This window comes from Rattus norvegicus, chromosome 1, assembly GCF_021556685.1.
Source record: "Rattus norvegicus strain SHRSP/BbbUtx chromosome 1, alternate assembly SHRSP_T2T, whole genome shotgun sequence".
Classification (NCBI taxonomy): Eukaryota; Metazoa; Chordata; class Mammalia; order Rodentia; family Muridae; genus Rattus; species Rattus norvegicus.
Window position 1 is genome coordinate 129,312,360 of NC_141534.1, and position 20,508 is coordinate 129,332,867.

General features: G+C 43.7%; 1 protein-coding gene across 1 annotated transcript in view; it reads right to left on the reverse strand.

The window, feature by feature from the left end:
- Chrna7 (cholinergic receptor nicotinic alpha 7 subunit) overlaps positions 1-20,508 on the reverse strand; it is a 120,911-nt gene that overhangs the window by 48,613 nt on the left and 51,790 nt on the right. Inside the window, 2 exon segments of the mRNA NM_012832.4 lie at positions 6,900-7,009; positions 17,416-17,460. Of these exon segments, the coding sequence (NP_036964.3) occupies positions 6,900-7,009; positions 17,416-17,460 (155 nt within the window).

The window sequence follows — 20,508 nt, forward strand, 5'->3', positions numbered from 1 at the left end:
GGGCAGGAGGCCTTCTTCGTAAAGAGCCTCACTTAAATCTCCTGGAGAAGGCCTTCTCTCTTCCAGCCCTTCCATACTCTCTGCACTCACTCAGAACTGGATTCTACTTCGTCCCTGGTTCAGCCATCCCCTTCCCCAGTCTAGCGTGTACCCACAGACCCCTGTTCTCAACTGCCCCAGGCTCCCAGAGGTGTCTGGGTACACAGGAGACAGGGAAGCACAACATCCATCCCAGATCCTGCTGTTTCTCACCTGGGGAAACACAGGCTGGGAGCCATATCATGGACTGTGTTCTGTGTCCCCTGAATGGCTTGCTGGCAGCACTAGGGGACCCCAGTGGCTAGGGAGAGACGCAGCCCAACACCTTTGATTATCTCTCAGGAACACTGTGGACAAGTCTTTGCCCTACTGCTCTAACTTTTCTCTCCTTGACACACTATTGTAAAAGTTTCTTTCCTGACTCTGACTCCAGTCCAACTGCCCCCATCTCTGCTGCTTTTCTGGGAGCACCTACAGTCTGTCACATGCTCTCTACCTTTCTCTATAGGGCAGGGACTTAATCTGGTTTGATAATACTGCATCCTCAGTTTATCATACAATGTGAAATGGCAGTGTGGTGTGGGACCTTCATTCAATATTGGTTGAAGGAGGCAACAAATGAAAAGCAAACAGTACCAGCCGCCAGGGAAAGCCATGATAAACCGTTTGGAAAATGAGCCTGGAGGTGCAAATATAGATTGGCTAGCTGCTCTCACCTCTGTAAAACATGCCACTGCTTTCTACCTGCAGTTTAGAAAGAGAGCCCCCTCCAGTAGATGGGAATATTTGATAAGGCAGATACTGCCAACACCATAATGCTAAAACAGGCAAAAACAGATTTCTGCTGCTTCCCAGAACTATCCTGGTAATTACTGAGACATGTCCTTGGCCCTACCAGGGCCTCACCCCTGACTTGTAAGGCTTTGTTCACTAATAGACCAACCTCACTTCTATTTCCAAGTACCATGATTTCAGAGGTGTGAATTCTCATAACACTAAGTGGTCACTCCCTAAGATCCCATTTCACTTATGAACCCATGTGGAACCTCTGTAAACACATTCCAGCCCATGGTGGAACAGGCAACACCTACTGAGATACAGACCTGGGGCTCCCAGTTCTCTCTGATACCTTCCTTGTGTGTTGCCTACCTACAAACACCCAACCTACTCCAAGAAGCCTATCCTGAGAAGTCCCCTGGCCATTCACAATGCTTCCCTCTGCTGCTGTGATCTCCACTGGAAGCTGAGTTTGGGTCTATAATTATGCTGGGCAACATAAGGGTGGACCTTTAGGGTAAAATTGGAAAACAACAGAGACAACTGTATTTCCTACACCCAAGGCCTTGACAGCTGCCTCTCCAGAGGCTTACATGTATTAGGGCAAGCTGGTAAGAGTTCCGGGGAGCTAGCAGCTTTGCATAAACCCTAGTCCTAGGTTTCTCAAAGCAATGTGAGATGGGAACATGACATTTCCTACTGGGCAAGGCCCAGCTGCCACACGGAGGCTTGCTTTCACCAACCTTTCCCATCAAGCTTGCCTTCCTACCCAAAACTTCTTGGTATCACTTCCCTAATAAACCACATGCACTGACATTCCAATCTTGAGTTTATTCGAAAAGAATATGAGACTCTTCACAGGGAGAAACATTCTGTTCCAATGATGTGTCATTTGTTAGCACTATGAGACACTATAACATGCTGGAGCACAGTCATCTCTGTGACTTTGCCATCAACTAAGAGGAACCACGGACATGGGAAGAAAGATATTTGCCTACAGATGTGCAAACACAGCTCCTTACAGTCTCTGAAAGAGAAGGCTGACCACAAGTGCTGCTCTCAAAATCAGAGCTGTCAAATACATCTTTAAATATATTCACTAAAAATTTCCCATTATTACTAAAATTTTCTCTTACTAGGCAATTAAAAGAAGAAGATTCCCAGAAAGGTTGAGACATTTGTTTGCAGTTGTAGGGGCAGGGGCCACCTCTACGTCATCATACAGAATTCCCTTTAGGAAAACGACTACTGACAGCAAAAAGGCATTTAACGCCATCCAAAAAGGGGAAACTCTGACAAGGCATCTGTAATTGTCTAGCTCATTTTGTACTAGATTGTGTTCAGAAAATCCTTGAATTGATGAGCCCAAGCGAAGCAGCATAAAGTGAAGGAGAAACTACTGGAGTCAGCATCAGGCAGAGCTCTTATTAATGCCTATCCTTTCCTCACAGCAGTCCAGCTGGCTGGCAGCCCACCACTGGTTCCCCATCCATCAAGAAAATGCATCTGCCCATTCTAGAAATATCTCGATATCTAGATATCTAGAAATATCTGTTTTACAATGATCCCCTTAAACACATTCAATCTCAAAACCATAGTGTGACACACATGGACTCAGACACGAAAGTGGAACAAGGAATTTGCTATGCTTGCAAGACATCTCCAGATGCCCTAACATTATCTTCAAGAATGATGACATCTTAACTTCTTTCTTTGGGAACAGGCCCCAACACCTTCATCCATATGTGGATGAACCATAGTATATCTACGGGCAGAACATAGTATTCTGAGTGCCTGAAACAGACAGGAAGTATTAAGCTTACCATTCTCAAAATCACCCACTATAGAATACTTAAAGGTGAGACATTACTGAAGCCAAGCCTGTGCTTGCTATCTCTGGTGTTGGTTGTCTGACTCTTTCGCTTGTTTTCTATGTTGCTAATGTGATTTCTTTCCTTTATTTTATTTATCTTTTGTCATTCCTTTTTACAGTGTGCATATGTATGTAGATGTATGTTTTGAGAGTGGCACACATGCTACATTACACATGTGAAGACAAAGGGACAATTTGTGGAGAACAGGCAAGGGAAGTGAAATCAGTCTACTTCTCTTGAGTGTGCAGGAAGGGGAGGCACATAGTGAACTCAGGAGAATACCCATAACACACCTAAAGAGGAAAATGGGTAAAACTCTGAAAGCTTGAAGATTTGGGGACAAAGGGCAAGAATAGGCTGAACTGCTGTCTACTCTGAGCAACAGAATGGAGTAAGTGGCTGCTATGGGAGTCTGTGTTCAGTCTTAGATGAATGACAGCCCCTACTTAGTTCTTCTTAAAATGCCCCTAGCCATCAAACTGGGGATACCTAGACCTGTAGAAAAGGACTGAGAAATAAACCAAGGTGGTGTGGTCCTCTCTCATTGCTGTCATCCTTGCCAGCAGCCCAGGACAGTAGTGTGTGTCCCCCAGCCCCTACTGAGAGGCTCAGTCCCTACCCCTACTGCAGTACACCAATGCCACATGCAGCAAACACATAAGCAGATCGGTTTGGACAGGACAAAGCATCACCAGAATAATAAAGCCAGAGTCTGAGATTTTTCAAGCCCCTCAGTTTGAGGTAGTTTGTTTTATAGCAATAGAAAAATGATACAAGTCTATGTTTGGCTTAAATAAAAGTCTTTGTAATCTGTGCATTTTACATTCTGGGTATACAAGATATCTAACATCTGATTTATCACAGAACTTGTATGTCCCTCAGCATTAGTTACTTTAATGATGGGCTGGAAAAAAGACCTGAAACAACTTAAGGAAGGAGCTATTTCTTTTGGCTCATCATCTCGGAAGGTTTACTTCATGGCTACTTGGACTAAAAAGACTGAACAGAACATCATGGTTTCAGGAGCTTCTGATAAGAGGCAGATGTTCATGTCACAGGGTACCAGAAATCAAAAGTGGAGTGTAGGGTTGCGGGTCCTGTATCTGCTCTGCCATGGGTCAAGTGTTGGGCTGTAGGGAAGCCCTGGGACACCTCTGGGGAGGGGGAGGTACCGGAGCTGGGTGGTGGGAAACGCAGTTTGAACTGCAGGACAGCAGGAGCTGGCTCGGGGATCCCTGGGCCTGGGCCTGTGAAGAGTCTGGGGTGACGGGGTTCCCAGGCTCCTGGACACCCAGGTGCTGCTGGAAGTCAAAGAAGAGTTGAGTACAGAATCTGGGCCTGAGGGCTGGATCTGGCCTGGGGCAGAGGGAGGGGTGTGGGAGGGTGGCAGAGAGGAGAGAATGGGAGCTGTGGCTGGTCCCATCATGACTGTCCTTGGCTTGACAGTGGTGGGCTTGATGGCGGTTGTGGCTGGGACTGTAGAGAGGCCTTCTATGGGAGACTAGATGGTGGCTCTATAAGCGAAGACCCTCTCCATGGCTCCCCATGGAGGATCCCAATGGGAAGAGGCAATGTATGATTTTTAAGGCACTTATTGCCATGGGGGAAAGTGGATGTATAAAACCATACCCCACTTCTCAGGGTGGGCCTGAAATTAAATACCTTTTGCAGGGAGGAGTGTCTAAGAAGGGAAGTTTATTGGCTAAACCCTCCAGACCTCTATGTACTTCAGTAGCATGGAGATCTGTCTTGAGTCTATGTACAGGCCATGTCCTCTACATGTAAGGCATTGCACTTATGTGACTGATGGCCACAAATCTATTGGGGGTGGAGTGCAGCTAGTGACAGGGGCCTGGTGCCCGGGAGCAGGCAAAACTCCTACCATCCCTTCAGGGTCTCCAGGGCTTCTAGCCTTAGCTCAACTGGGGACCATATTACATTTCACAGTCCCATAGTGATGGACAGGAAGTGATGAAGAACCCCTCCTAGTGACATATTCCTTCCAATTAGGCTTATTTCCCAAAGTTTCCAGAAATTCCCATAACAGCATCATCAGCTGTAAATCAAGCTTTCAAAACATGAGCCTGTGTTAAGGATTTCAGATTCAGTCAATAATATTGATTGTGTAGAAAAACTAAAGGAAGCAATGAGGTGGCCCCTCTGAGCTCCATAAGAGACAGTGACACTGTGATCAATAGGTGCATGGAAAAAATACCAGGGAAGCTGCTAACTGGTCATATGCAAGCCAGATTCTAGACTATGGTTTGTGTACTGTGCGGGACACATGTCAGGTGGAAGCTGTTCTAGCCATGATCCTTGAAATTAATTATGTAGAATAATTAGTAACTCTCAATTAGCCAGAAGTTTGAGATCATCAAACACTTCATGTTTTAGAGTTAACAGTCTTACAGCCATAAAACCATCTTTCATTGCCTCATTATTGAAATTCTACTATGTTTAGAAACATATTCATACTTTCAGATAAAACCCACCAGGAACTACGAAACACAGTTTTAATTGATAAGTGACATCACCCTCCTCCCACAAATAAATGCACAACTGCCACTGAATGTTGGTGCTGAATGTCCCTCCCTTTGCTGAGGACCCCATTAGGTATGCTGCTTGCACTACAAAGGCTTCCTTACAAATCTAAATTGTTTCTTCACACATTTTAACATTTAAATTCTAAACCCTAGTACCTGAAAATGGGACTGCATTTAGAGACAGGCCCAGAAGAGTCAATTAAGAGTTAGGTGTGGTGTTGCATGCTTGGAAGCACAGCACTTAAAAAGTAGAAACAAGAAGGTCACAGGTTCCAGGCTATCTTTTACTATATAGTAAGAGCCCAACAGCACAGGCACACGCACGTGCACAGTATTTAAAGTTAAGGAGGTCACTAGGCTAGTGTTCTGGCAATACATTAGGATACCAGATATCACAGAGGACAATATATAGACACAGTGAGAAGGCTGATACAATCCCAGTACAAAGATACAGAAGCCAAGCCTGACCTCCAAAACCATGAGCACACAAATGTCTGCTATTTAAGACAGTAGCCAGTGGCACTATTCTATAGCAGACCCAGAATATCAGTGCAGTCTCCAGGAAATGGATGACCCAAAGTTCAGCTGCCTCAACCACTCAATAAAGGACCAGTTATTCTAACCTTGGATATATGGTGAGCTCAGCTATCTGAACTTCCTTTAAGAAGCTGACAGCAGCAGCAAACGAGAAGGTGACTTTCTTCTAGAAGCACATTCAACCATCCAAGGGAAAGGCAGAAAGCAATTAAATGTGAATACAAGAAATTGAACTGCCCAGGGTTTAGAAGTAGCAAGTGGAACAAATCACCTCCCCTAGACTTTCTCTGAAGGAGCACTGAGCAGTGGTGGGCAATCACGGTACTCTAAGTCAGGAGCACATGGGTTCCTCCTGTTCCAAAAAACAGGAGCAAAGAAACAATCATCTTTTGGGACCTTCCCCTTTGTATGACATCATACTGGTCATCTTGTTTGGAACTGACATGTTTGAAGCTCCCTTAGTAAGTCTACACAGCTATGACAAGAAATTTTGCCAACTCTAGAACTCAAACCTGCCTAATACTTAATTTTTTTAGCCATCTTGTCTGCAAATCACATTTCCTTGAATTACAAATGAAGCCCTTTATCTTTCGCCCCTAATATAAAAACATGACTGTCATCTATATTACCTGACTCTTAGATCTTCTCCAGCCTGTGCACATGCTTCTCTGAGAAGCATGTTCTGCAGATCTTGGTCAAAATGCAACTGACACCCACTGAACAATGGGGAAAAAGTCAGATGAGAACCTAGGTCTTAACTGTAGTCTCCAATGCACATGCTGTCTGGCACCTTCTTCTGTGGGTTGTAATGGTTGCCATTCAGATAGCAAAGTGACTGCCTTAAGAATGCTTTACATTGCTATAAATGGTGAACACCTTTATGTATCTATAGTTCAGCCCCTTGGACAGGACATTTCTGGCAGAAGGAGAGACCACCTAAACTTAGACACAAATACCAGCAGAGGGACAGAGCAGCCTCCCAGAGATCTGCCCACTTGGAAAGCCTCAAAAGGAGCAATGGTTCCAAATTAAAGATAACACAGCCAGCTTTTCTGTAAAATCCTCAAATATGCTTTATCGCCCCATGCATGCAAGTGAAGATTGTTTCCCATCTGTCAGGCGTGCTTACCTGTTATAGAGGAGAATGTCTGGTTTCCAAATCTGGCCATCTGGAAAACGAACATTCTTCACTCCGGGGTACTCAGACATGTTCCACTGCAAATAGTGATCTGTCCAAGACTGACAAAGATAGAGAATTAGTGGCAAGTTCTTCACTGGCTTACTTGTATTTCTTATAAGAAATTATTAGGAAAGTTCAAAGCCAAAAAGAATTCAGACATTATTCCATGACTAAGTTGTTATCTATAAAGTGTAAGGAAACTGGGAATTAAATAATCCCTTCAAAAATGATTCAGACTAGCATAAAAAATCGCATTTGGGGACCTGCTGTCACCATGACCACGTTCGTATGATGGCATTAAAGCCAATTCCAACTCACTGCACACCTCTAGCCTTAGGCTTCTCCTCCCCCAATGGACTGGTTACTTCTAGCCAAATGAATAATGGTTCTGCTTTCCAAGTTTTCCCTGAAAGGGCATCTTGAAAAAATAATAAATTCATTTATTGCAACTGGAATCAAAACCAAACTATAGAAACGCCAGCCATTTGTTTCCATTAAGCAGAACCTCTCAGAACTTCTGCGGGCACCCTTAAAATTATTTTTTATTTTTTCTTATAGTCGCTGCTTTTGATACTACAAGCTGACACCTCAAAGCCTGGGCCTCAGCAGCAGAACACAGACACAGGGATGAGGACTCCTGAGTACAACAGTGAGTACAACTCAGGGTCAGGCCTTCCTGAGTGATCTCCAACCCCGGAAAGGCCTACAGTCCTGTTTCTGATAATCAGGTACCTCTAGCCATACCCAGGACCAAGATGGCAGAGATAGCACCGTAGAGTCTCTGACTACTGACAGGAAACCAGCCTTAGATCTCAGGCCTGGCAGCAAAGGACCCACCAACTTGAATGTGTTGCTATTGACATTCATGTGGCAAGATCCAGGCTTTCCAGGATTTAGGAAGGCTTGGAGTGCTATACCTCCATCTAGAACCAGAGTGCTCCCCATAGTCAAACACATTCTCATTTGTGCCCTGAAACTTATCCACATATTTATGCTAAGAGACATATAAAAGCTTCAGTTGTATAGCAATCTCCATTTGATTTCTGATCATGTGTGTTTGTTGTAAAGTTATAAAACAATACTCAAGTGGAAGGAACCAGGTTGTCAGAGCTACTGAGCTTGGAATATACAGACGAGTGTTGTAGGTCTACAGCTACTAATTCTGGCAACAAAAATCCATGGACAGGTCTCAAAGGTCGGGCTATCCTCTGGAGGACCCGCAGTGTTCTAAAAGTCTACTTCAGAAGTGGAGTAATCTAAAGTCAGAGGACAACTGGGGACCTCAGCAAACAAGGATATTAAGTTAACTCAGCATGCAGCAACATTGCTGGAACCTCAACATCTGTCCTACAGGGTCCGCAGCTGATGAGATTTGTGGGAATGGAACACCGAGGAAGTCCTGGCTCATTCAAGTGGTTCGCTGAACCATGTTTGTAACAGCCTGCTCCACCTGGATGTTCTTGGCTCTAGGCTCCCCTTCAGTTCTCTCCCCTGCTTCCTTGTCAATGCATGTCTGTCTTATTCTTAACCCTGGAATGCTGCCCTGAGTTAATTACAGTGATCAATATTGTACCCATAGGGGCTGGGGTTCCAAGAACTACCCTTGAAGGCATGCTGGCATGACAGACAAGGACCTATCCCCTAAGCCTGATGACTCAACAGGCAGATGAGTGGGGAAGTCAGTTAGTGGGATCACTTAGATGTTCAAACTCAAGACCACTTAGTAGTAGCATACCAGAGCTGCCTCACACCTCCCATCTTTCCTCACATCCCCTAGCTTCTGGGCACAGTCTGTTGTGGATGGTCCACAGCCTTGTAGCAGGTGACATCACTATTATTCTGCCCGCTCAGCGCTGCATGTGCGGCTTCTGCCTCACCACAATCCAAGTTTGTCGATGTCGTAACAGAAGAAAGCTCTGACTGCTCTGGATTTAAGTTGGCCACTGAGTCAAGACTCAATTGTGTCACCAGACCTGACGTAAATAAACCTCTGGGTTGCTCCAGGATAGGTTCTTCTAAAGCAATATCTCTGGACTACAAGCCTTCAGACATAACAACACAGACCAGATGCGGTCTCTGAAGGTGCTGATGTGTGCATGCTATTTTCTCTGATGTGAAAACCAACCTGACCTGTCAAGTAGTGGAGAGAAATAGCTGCAAGAAACTTTGGAACCAAACAAACCTGGGCTTTGAGATTTGCTGTGAGAATGAAGGAGCCTGACTTATCTTCTCTGAGCTACAATTTCCCATGTGTACACATCCCCTCAGGCTAAAATGAGACCATGCCTGCAGGTCTTATAGGCAAGCAACAAACGGTTGCTTTCACTTTATAGAATACTACATTGTACAGGGCTATAGCATCTCCAGTACCTGAGGTACAAACAATAGTGTAAGAAGCATGAGGGATGTAGTAGGGAATGCTAACACAACATGGGAGCCTATTGGGAACTTTCTAGAAAAAAATTTAGAATGTTTTTGTAGTCAGGCTTTAGGAAAAATGGATGTGTGTTTTCAAACCATTTCCTGCCACTTAGATCTTGGGTCAATGGGGATAGGAGCTCAAAGCATATCTCTGCATGGAGAGCATTTAGCAACCTTTCAATATGTCAGCCCCTGAGAAACCACATGATGAGCCAGAAAGCGATATTCCTTAATAGCCCTAGAATGAAGAGTGTATGGGTTGTAAGGTTACAGAGGGAAAGGGGAGGTGGTAGTATAGAATGTATGTAATGTACTATTGTGCAGACCCTATACAACTCCAACACCTGGGCCCTTTATCAACGTGTCTTGAGTTTTCAGGGAACTTTTATTTAAATTTGGTGTGTGTGTGTGTGTGTGTGTGTTTGTGTGTGTATGTGTGTGTATGTGTGTATGTTTGTGTGTGTGTTTGTGTGTATGTGTGTGTATGTGTGTGTGTTTGTGTGTGTGTATGTGTATGTATGTGTGTATGTTTGTGTGTGTGTTTGTGTGTGTGTGTGTATGTGTGTGTGTTTGTGTGTGTATGTGTGTGTATGTGTGTATGTTTGTGTGTGTGTTTGTGTGTGTGTGTGTGTGTGTGTGTGCGCGCACGCGCACGCGTGCATGCACACACATGGCATGAAAACAGGGCTGGACAGAGCAGGTGAAATATCCTTTCTTCCAGTTCTTAGTCAAAGGAGTCCAAGAATGCCAAAAATATATATCTTGGTTGCCTCCCAGAACTCGAAGGTCAAATGTAATTCTGAGGATATGACACACTTTGCTTGGACATAGGACTTAGAGGAATAGAGCTAGAAACAGCCTGGAAGCTGTCTCTCAAATTCCTGGCCCTCATAATATATGAAGGTGCTATGAAAACTACAAAGGACTAAAAACTGTTAATAGTCCTACCTAGTTTTAGAGTCTGGGAACCAGAACAATACCCAGCAAGGCAAGACAGCCCTGAAGGTAAAATAGTGGCACTCACATCTTGTGAGTAACTACAGGCTCTATAGTTAGACTAAAGGCCCATTCAATAGGAGGAACTGTCTGGTACTGTAAATCTAGCCAGCTACCCAATGGCTAGTGAGATCATGGGCCCTAAAGAAGAATCCACCACTGCCACTTATCTAAATGGTACACTTTCTAGTTGCATCCTAAATACTTACACTCACAGATAAGTGTAGCTCTCATCCCTCTTCAAATAACCTTCTTTATGAAGCAGACAGGGATCATTACAGAAACCAGCCAAAATGCAGAAAACAGTCGGTAGTGGTATTCCTTACCCCAACTGATTCACCTACAGCACAGTTCCTGTATCTAAGGCTCATGGAACATCACAGAAGATGGAGCAGACATATTTATACCACTCACTGACATGTCAACATGGATGGAAAAACTACACAAAGCCCCATTCAACTGAGAGAGAACTCAGTCTACTCCAGGCACCAGGCACTAGCCACCTGATAGGTTGGCTAATCTCCTGTGGTCAGCCCTAAACACACATACACATATGAGCACTAATAAATGGAATCTCATAAGATTCATATGTGTGTGTGTGATCTTCCTCTCTCCTTCACTCCGTCTGTCTCTTCGGTGTGTCTGTGTATTTGTAATAGTTAAAGTATAATTTGAAGAGTAGTGGATAAGGACACAGGAAAAGTTGGAGGAGGGAGAGTTGGAAATGATATAAAATACCCAATACTAATGCATGAAATTCTCGAAAAGTAGAAATCTTTTAGAACAAAAATAGTTTTGTTTCCTTTCAAAATATATTGCAATGTAATGAGAAATATATTTGGTTTTCTTTGTATAGAGCTTCTTAAACTCTTGCAACTTACTGAGTGACAGGAATATCTTTTGCTAAAATCATCCTTTGGACCATATCTGAGTTTATGCTAATGTAGCAGCTTTGAGGTTGAACCTCCTCTCACAGTTTCAGGAAGAAAGCCAGACTCCATAAGGACAAACTGCCTGATTGGAGAGCAGGGATGATAAACTCCATCTCATCCTCTAGTCCAGAGTTGGGAGATGGGGTTGGAGACTGAGGGAGACAAACTTCTATACAAAGTCCAGTGAAGTTCCAGGTGCGTGCGCCACACCAGTGCACAGAAGGGTGGCATGTCCTGAGGAACACGGTAATTCCTCCCTCAACACCCGCCCTGGTACCTCTCCCACACCTGCTTCTGACCACCGTCCTTTAGAGCAAATACCAGTGAGTGTGTACCTGACAGCCAAGGCTGTCCAACCTTTGGGTTCGAGGCAGTGTTATGGATACTGGGTATCCAGGGCAACACATTTGCAACATGTTTCCGAAGTAGGAACAGCCTCGTGGGACGCAGACCTTGAGCTTGTGGATTCAGACCTTAACTAAGGTAGACAATACCAAATTCGAATCAAATGGATATCCAGCTGGGTTAGAGATTTGCTATGGGCATTAAAAATGACATCATATAATTGGTGTCAGAAAACATCACCCAGGGGCTGGGGATTTAGCTCAGTGGTAGAGCGCTTACCTAGGAAGCGCAAGGCCCTGGGTTCGGTCCCCAGCTCCGAAAAAAAGAACCAAAAAAAAAAAAAAAAAAAAAGAAAACATCACCCAATTTGGGTAAAAATTCACCTGATCAAGAATTTTGACTCAAAGGAAGAATGTAAGTCCATTCCCCCGCTATTCCTGCCGATGTTTTTCTGTCTCTGTGATACCCAGTGCCACTCACCTGATCGCAGCTGCAATCCAGCCCCCAGCAGCATATTGCTGGCTAATGTGCAAACACAATGCATGGTATTTCTGCTCCACAGATAATAAATGCAGAAAATTAAAAAGGAAGCAGTTTAGAACTAATTATGGTTTACAATCTAATAATCTGTGATGTGAATGCTATTATTACTATAATTAGAATTAGGAGTCTAAAAATAGAGAGTAAGTACAAAAGATGATCAAATCCGAAGGCAAAATGGCTGATGTTCTAAAAAAGAAAAGTAGGGTTTTAAAAAAGAAAATATGTGCATCCGGAAGGTTCCAGTGTCTCTGTAGAAGCTGAAATGTCCTGTCATATCCTCACACATATTAGATCAAAGATGTCTAGCAGTCTCCCAAAATGATAAAACCTCTACGGAAGGAGTCTCCCACCAGCTCCCCCCACCCCCCAGGATAGGAAGAGAGTCTCAGAAATCAGCAACTCAGTATTCTTCAGGCTATTGGAATAATCTCAATCATGCGAAATGAAAGACAGCTGGGAAAAAGGATAAGAAAATCCACAAGGAGTAGGTCAAGGAGAATTTAATTTTTAAAAAACTTTTGTGACTCTGCCATTTTGACTGGACTGAAAAATCTATAATTTGCAGAAAATTGACTGCAGAGTAGAAACACCCTGGAGAAAAGATTATATGTATCAGATTTCAGAACAGAACTTAGTGAAATGAGGTTTCAGAAACTGAGACCCAGTGCTTAAAAGCCATTCCCTGACAATCCATCTGCCTCCTGCCCTCACTGATGCTCCCCTGGGAACTCTGGCCCTGCTTCCTTCCCCACTAAGCCTCATTCTTATCCATGTATAATAGCAAGGCTGGGTCAGGCCAGGCAGGTGAGTGGCCAAGGAACACAGAAATAAAAATCAGTTCATGGTTGTTTACCAGTTGTCCCAAGGAAGCTCCCACGTCTGCCCTTGGTGACATGCAAGTCTCAGGGTCCATTCTGCAATGTGGACTTACTCAAAGCAATGCCAGGTTGAGGCAAGAGCACAGGGACATGGTTTTCAATGGTAATTGTTTATACTTGGAGATTCTTCTGTCTTTGGAAATGCAGTGGGGAGGCAGTGTCCTAGCCCTCTACCACCTGAGGTATCACTTTCCAGATCGGGGTCAACACTCAATCTCTTAAGGGCACAAGCTGCCTAAGACAGGGCTTACCTGGATAGGCTGCACAAATGCAGGAACACACAGTAGTGCCAGCATTGCACAGCTTCCCTTTAGAAGACTCAGGCCACTGTTTTCCATTTTGATAGAGCAGGACTGTTCCTACCTATGACCTCCACTGTATACCTACCCATTCTTACAATATTTCAGAGAAACATCAGGATTTGCTACAATGACCACTTTTATTTTGTGATTAATTAAAAATCAATCAACACACAACTGCCCGTATTTATAAGCACAGTATGCTAGTATAGTACAGGTATATATCAATGTATAATGATCAAATCAGGGTAATTAGCATCCTATCTCCTCAAACATTTATCATCTCTCAGTGCTTAACCTTTTTTTAAATGAGTTAATTGCACAGCCTGATTGTAAAAGGCTGAAAGGGGAAATGTGGCTAATACATTTCTAAGTGCTCTCCCATGGCTCTAGTCAATGCCTTCTACAAAGTAAGCACTCCCAGTGGTGAGTTCAATAAGTAAATGGGATTTAAAAGGTGAAATTTTAGATATTTCTGCAAATGCAACTCTTATTTAGAACTACCCTGTGCTTCAAAGAAATCTAAAGGTCTCTAGTGATACCCTTCAGAAAACAGGTGTTTTTTATGCAATGTTTGAACCCAGCACACTAATAGTTCTGTTACAATTTTCCTGGAAACCAGCCCCCTTTAAAAACACTTGCCATGTCTGAAAGCAATAAAGTTTTGTGGGCTAGGGAGGTGGATACAGGGACAGATACCTGTCAACCTGTCCATGGTACATGTTTCTGTCTGTAGAATGGCATGGTTAGGTACAGTACCAGCCCTTGGGTGTGTATGTGGCAGGGGGCGTTGAAGCAGGAGAATCAACTCAGGTTCAATGCAATCCTGAACTACACAGCAAACAACTAGCCAATCAGAACCTCAGAGGGAGATACAGAGGGAGAAAAAAGGAAAGAAAAGAAAAAAAATAGTGACGCTTGTGGTTTGATTTTGTTCCTCACAGGTCCCAGGAAAACAGCCATCATCTCCCAGAGTTCTCAGAATGTAGACTAACTCAAGCACCCCATTATTATGTAAGGAGTTGATGTACGTGTGGATCATACTTATTCCCCCTGCCCCAGGTAGATGTAGAGTTTTGGGTTTGTTTATTCCTTCAACAAAAGTTATCCAGTGCCTATTGCAGATGAGACAGTGGACTAGGGATCTGGAGGTACAGTGGGGCTCAACCCTAGCATATGTGATAGTCAGATTTGTGACAGTCAGAGGGAGAGAGACCTGGAAGCAAGGAGCATAGGGAGGAGTGAGTGCTAAGTGCATCAGAGGGTGAGAAGTTTCTTGGAAGAAAGGTGCACCAAAGAGGACAAATTAGGGGCTGGAGCATAGCTCAGTGGAAGAACATTTGTCTGACAGGAGATCTGCTGTTCACAGCAGTGAAAAGAGACAGGGGAGGGAATAAACAGAACAGACTGAATATAGCATAGGAAAGTTTGGGAAGAAGCAACTGAAGTGACCGTGTTTGGAAAAACAGAAGAAAGCAAGGGAACCCATCATGTGGCTTCCTAGGTACATGCAAAGTTCTAGGTCATTCTTAAGCCACATTTGTGGATAACATCAAGACAGCAGGGAGCAGAGCAGGGAAGAAGAATGCAGAAGGAAAGTGAGGGAGCTCTGTAAGCAGGGAAGAGACCCTCACTGTCTTCAGCTGTAGATTATTCTGGGAGACCAGGGCTCCCGAAGGTGAAGAGTCTGAGCCTAGGGGCATTCATTTTCACTTAAGTCAGTCTGGCTGCTGTGCTGAGAAGCCACCCAACTGGGGAAGAAAAAGAGCAGAACAGGATGGCTGGCTGTAAGGCTACACTGAGGGAGGTGAGAGAGGCAGACTGAGAACAGCGGGGAGCCATGGGCTGGATCTGTTTTGAAAGGTGAGCTACCAGAACCTGATGGAATGGGCTCCCTAGTCTGAGCAGATGGGCGTCTGTTCAGCTAGATTAAGATGACTGTGGAAGAGACAGTGAGAGATGGAATGAGTGTCCCGGAGACTGCAGCTGGCCTTCCAGGACACCATATCTAGGCATAAACAAAGGAGGCCAGGAGCAGGGCATGCATGAGCAGGTAGGCTGTGTTGTTTTAACTCCTACATGGGACTGTCTCCAAAGCGCCTCATTATTTTTACAGATAGCTCAGTGAGAGGGCTCTGCTGTAGTCAAGTACACCCTAGTACCTGCTTTAACTTCTCAACTACCCATGGGTTCCCCGGAACCTCACCTGCCAGAAGCCACCCAGTAGTCTCTTCTGCCTGGGCTACTGCTTCTCTTGACACTGCACTACAAGTCGGGCTCACCACAACTTATCAGTGTCCTATTTTTGTGCCACTGACTTAAGAACCAAGCAAGGTGCCAATCCAGAGCATTGGTCAATGTGAATTACCAGACAAATATTTCCAAAACTCCGATGGGTTTCGTTTCTTTAATGTTTGTTTTCCCTCAACAACAACAAAAGGAGAAACTAATCAATCTGTCAGCTGACCCACAGTTGAAGAGACATTTAAGGAACTGAGTAACAGGGCTGCACTAAGACCACTTATTACCAACTCTGCAGGCCCCTGCATTTGTAGTAAGGCAATGATAGAACAAAGGCCATGACTGCATAGGCACCTCATTTCTAGAAATAAGAAGTCACCTATAGATATGCAAAAATCGATTTAAAGTGAAGTGTTCTCTTTGATAGATAAGAATCCCCAATTATAAAATGTTTAAACTTTGTAATCTATATCACTTTGGGGAATTACTTAACAATATTAGCATTCTTAAATCAATTCAGAAGATTTATTTTTAATGTACTATGACCTAAAGGAATGATGTTACATAAATATTTACATTTGAGAGAAATCTAGAATAATTAATGGGTTTTCAAATATAAAATTTTGCAATAGGACAAAAATCTTAATTTTAAAAATTCACTAGATATGTAAGTGCACAAGCACACATGGTGATGTTTGCCTGTACTCACAGAGCCTGGGGTGGTGAAACAGGAGGACTGGGAGTTCAAAACCACCCTGAACAATATAACAAGGCCCTGTCTTAAAACAAAAGAAAAAGGGGGAAAGAAGTGAAAAGAATGAACCTGAAAGAACAGGAAGAAGAGAGGAAAAGAAAGAGGGAGGTGAGAGCAAGAAAGAAAGACACACAGAGGAAAGGAGCAGATGTAAAATAGATGAGAGACAGAAGGGGCTGTGTTTGTAAGAATTATATGTGCATAAAATTACAGTGGCATTAAAAACTCCACCTAAATTAGAGACTGACAATTTGAAACTAACATTTTAATATTTACAATTTGATGGAACTGATTTATTTTGCAATTAAATAATTTAGATTAGAAATCTGCGTGTGAAATTAAAAATTCAAGGATAAAATACAAGATGAATATCTCGTGTGTGTGTGTGTGTGTGTGTGTGTGTGTGTGTGTGTGTGTGTGTGTGTTGCTAGCAGCCAAAGTGTTTTTGTGTTTGGGGGACTGGGGATTTTGGAGTAGTTTGCATAGATTTTTTTCCCTAATCTGAAATTTCCAAATCCTAAAGCCCTCAGAATATGAAACATTTTTGAATGTCACTCTGACAATCAAAATGTGTGTGCTTCAGAGCGTTTTCTGATTGTGGACTTTCAAAACATGGATGCTTAACCCCGTATGCTTTCAAGACTCTTGAAGAGTCTTAGTCCACAGCATGGAGTGTGAGCATCCTGGCTAAGGGTGACTTGGTTCCCTTCAAGCATGCAGCTCTGGAGCACACGGTATTTATGAGCTAGGGGGCAGCTATCATACAGGCCATTGACCTCTAGATGTGACCCTGCATCTGATTATTTCTCTGGCATGCAATGTTTTAAAATATCCTGAGATCATCCCGCAGCAAAATACAAGCAAGTATAGTGTCAGGCTCTCCGCCTTGGTTCCATCCTGTCAAACACGACAGTCTGCACGCGGTCCTCCAGCACTCTCGCTTGGCCAGCGCTGGTCAGAGCATCAGTCTTGGCTCTCCTAGGAATTTCTTTCAATGTAGTTTGGGCACATGCACAGAGGGCAAGAACAGGAAAGGTAAGTATTATCTGAACTTACCATTTGTAGCCAAATGTTGGTGGTTAAAACTTGGTTCTTCTCATCCTTAAAAAAAACAAAAAGAAACGGATGACACAAATATGACTTAGGTGTTTCACAAAAGGAGCCACGATACAATTATTCATGTACAAACCTGGCTTTGGGGACTGACGCTGTGCGTGGAAATTAGAATGCACCAGGCACTTCCAAATCTATGCCAGTTGCATTTCCCCAGAGTCAAGTTTTTCTATTTGTTCTGAAGTAATACACATTTATTACAGAGCACTTACAAAGGACAGCAAAATATAAAGAAGAAGATTAAAATCAGGCCAGCCTACCATCAGAAATGATGCCAGCTAAGGCCTTGGTAATTTATCTTTTTATACCACACCTCCCACCCCAGAAAGAAGCATGTCATATGGAGTTCCTGACCCAAATTAAAGGTTTGAATGGGACACTGGATTTGCTCTATCCCTACATGGGTCTTGGCTCCTTCCTCTTTTCTATCCAGCTGGCAACATGACAGACCCTTGACACCTCTAATGTAAACACAAACAAGAGGAGTAAACAAAGGACTGGGAAGATAATACAACCTTATGAATGGGCTCAACATACTTCTATCTTTCTGCTTTCAAAGTCCAGTTCTTCATTTCCAAAATAGGATCCAGCCAGGAGTGGTGTCTACACACCACCCAGGAGTTTGGGACAGTACAATTACCATGGCTTGAGTCAGGCACTGGGTATCTCCTACATTTGGGTCTTGGGTCCTAAGTCTCCCCTAGAGACCCACATGCCAAAGACACCAGTACCACCTTGGCATTACTGGGAGATGGTAGCACAAGTTGGGTCAATGGGGGTGTTTCTCGGGTAAAATGGAACACGCACTTTCCAGAGCCATTAAAATGCCAGCTCCTTCTTCCTCTTCCCTTTCCACCATGATGCGCTGTCTCACTACAAGCCAAAAGCAATGGAAACAACTCATAGACTGGGGCCTCAAAAACTGTGAGCCAACCTTTTTATCTTTGTAAGTGAATTATTTCAGGTGTTTAATCCAGTGCCAGAAACCTGACTAGGACATAATCTAAAGGAGCCTCATTAAATAAATTATTTCCAGCAGCCCTTTATTCATAGCTGGCCACATGCAGCAGTGTCAGCAAAATACTAGTGCAGAGCAGGACTAGAATGATCACTCAGTGCTTAAGGGTACTGGCTGCTCTTCTGAAAGACTCTGGTTCCATTCCGGCACCACACAGCAGCTTACAAACATCTGTAAGTCCACTTCCATGGGATCCTATGCCCTCTTCTGCCCTCTCTGGCACAGAAGTGGTGTGCATATACACATGCATACAAAACAAGACACCCTTAATGCATAAGAAAAAATTTCAACTAAAACGTCTAAGGTGACAAGTTATATTGAGAATAATGTCAGTCAGTTTGGAATCCTTAATTCCAACCTAAAGGACTCTGAAAACTAGCAAGCAATACTCTCCAGGAAAAGTATTTATGAAAACTGCCCAGAAGTGGACACCTTTAATTTTTGTATCAGGAATTGCCCTGGCTAGGCTCACTGACAAACACACACTCCAAACTGATCCCCCGCATGAAAGCTCAGGGTGTAGTCAGTGGCTCAGATTGCACACGAGCACTGAACATTGCCTTGAGGAAGATAAAATGTAGCCCATACATAAGGAATTAGCAAGAGTTTGATACCCAGATGTCCATGTGTTCAGATGCTCATCTACTGGGTACCACTGAAGGTGTGATGGGCAAGTCTGGGCAACTATGAAAGAGAAGATTGGGCTGTGTGTGGAGGGACATAGGACAAAGCACCAGGGTGTCCTCAAGTCGAGACTGGAGTCCAAAAGAAACTGCAGTTTGATCAAGGCAAGAAATGCATCTACTTTCCTAAACTAAAATGTGCCACAATGTTTAGTGGTAAATCACTGACACAGGCTAACGTGTCCCATGCTCTAAGCAAATGTTCCCTGATACTAGAGCTATATAAATTTTAAGCACAGCAATGTTCCCATTTCTGATCAATTACCAACATTATTGGGAAGCACTAAGTTCTTCAGCATGTGTATCTCTAAGTTCTTCAGGATGTGTATCTGTTGCCTCAAGTTATTAGGCAGACGTTGTTACTAATAGACTAAGAGTTAGCAAGAGTTCCATTCAGGTGCCTTTTCCTTCTTTTAATTGCGTTTGTGCCTGCCTCTCCCAAGAGAGGCTTCTGTGGTTTGGGAGCTCAATTACTACTGATCTAATTAAAAGTCTTTCTTCTTTCCAGAGTCTGGACAGAAACCTCATTAGAGTGACACTGGATTTCCTTACTGTGTAGCAGCATGGGACCGACGCACAGCACTTCAAACTGTAATCAACAAGCAGCAGCCAGTCACCAGCTGGCAGCACGGTGATGCCAGACAGAGCAATCCACATCAGGCTGCAAAGGAAGCCCAGGACCAAGCAGGATGCTACCACTCTCCATTTGGATGGCCTCATCTTCTGTCATTGTTCAGGTGGCGAGGTCTCCCTTACCTTCCTATCACAGTATGCAGCCTCCTGCCCATACAGGTGTGTGTGTGCACATCCAAACATGTACCCATGACAGTTTGGTTCCACGGAGGCTCTCTGCTTACAAAGATATTCAGTGCACCACACAGAGGGTCAACCCACAAGTCCATAGTGTATTACTCAAGGCTTTTCTATAAGTTATAGTCCAGTCAGGTTTGCATTCTTTCAGGAAATAACTGGTGGAATATTCCCACTACAGACATCACACTGAGGTGCATAGTGGTCACTTAGCATTGCTCCTGAGCTCCTGGAATATAAGATGAAGTGGGATTCAGGTAATAACGATGTGCCTGAGCAAAAGATAAGACTCACTGAGAGAAAAAACAGGGCCCTTTAGAGACGTTAGTGAAGATGGATTATATCGAGTGTAATATTCTCTTTAACATACTATGAACCTTTGCTTCTATAAGCTAGGATCTCTCGACAATATAGTGTGCAGGTCCTCATGTCTACCATGTGTACCCCAGCCATGACCCCTGCCAAGGCACCAAACAAGTAACCCTGTGTCCAAGCTTTCCTCCCCTGACCATACATGATGTACAA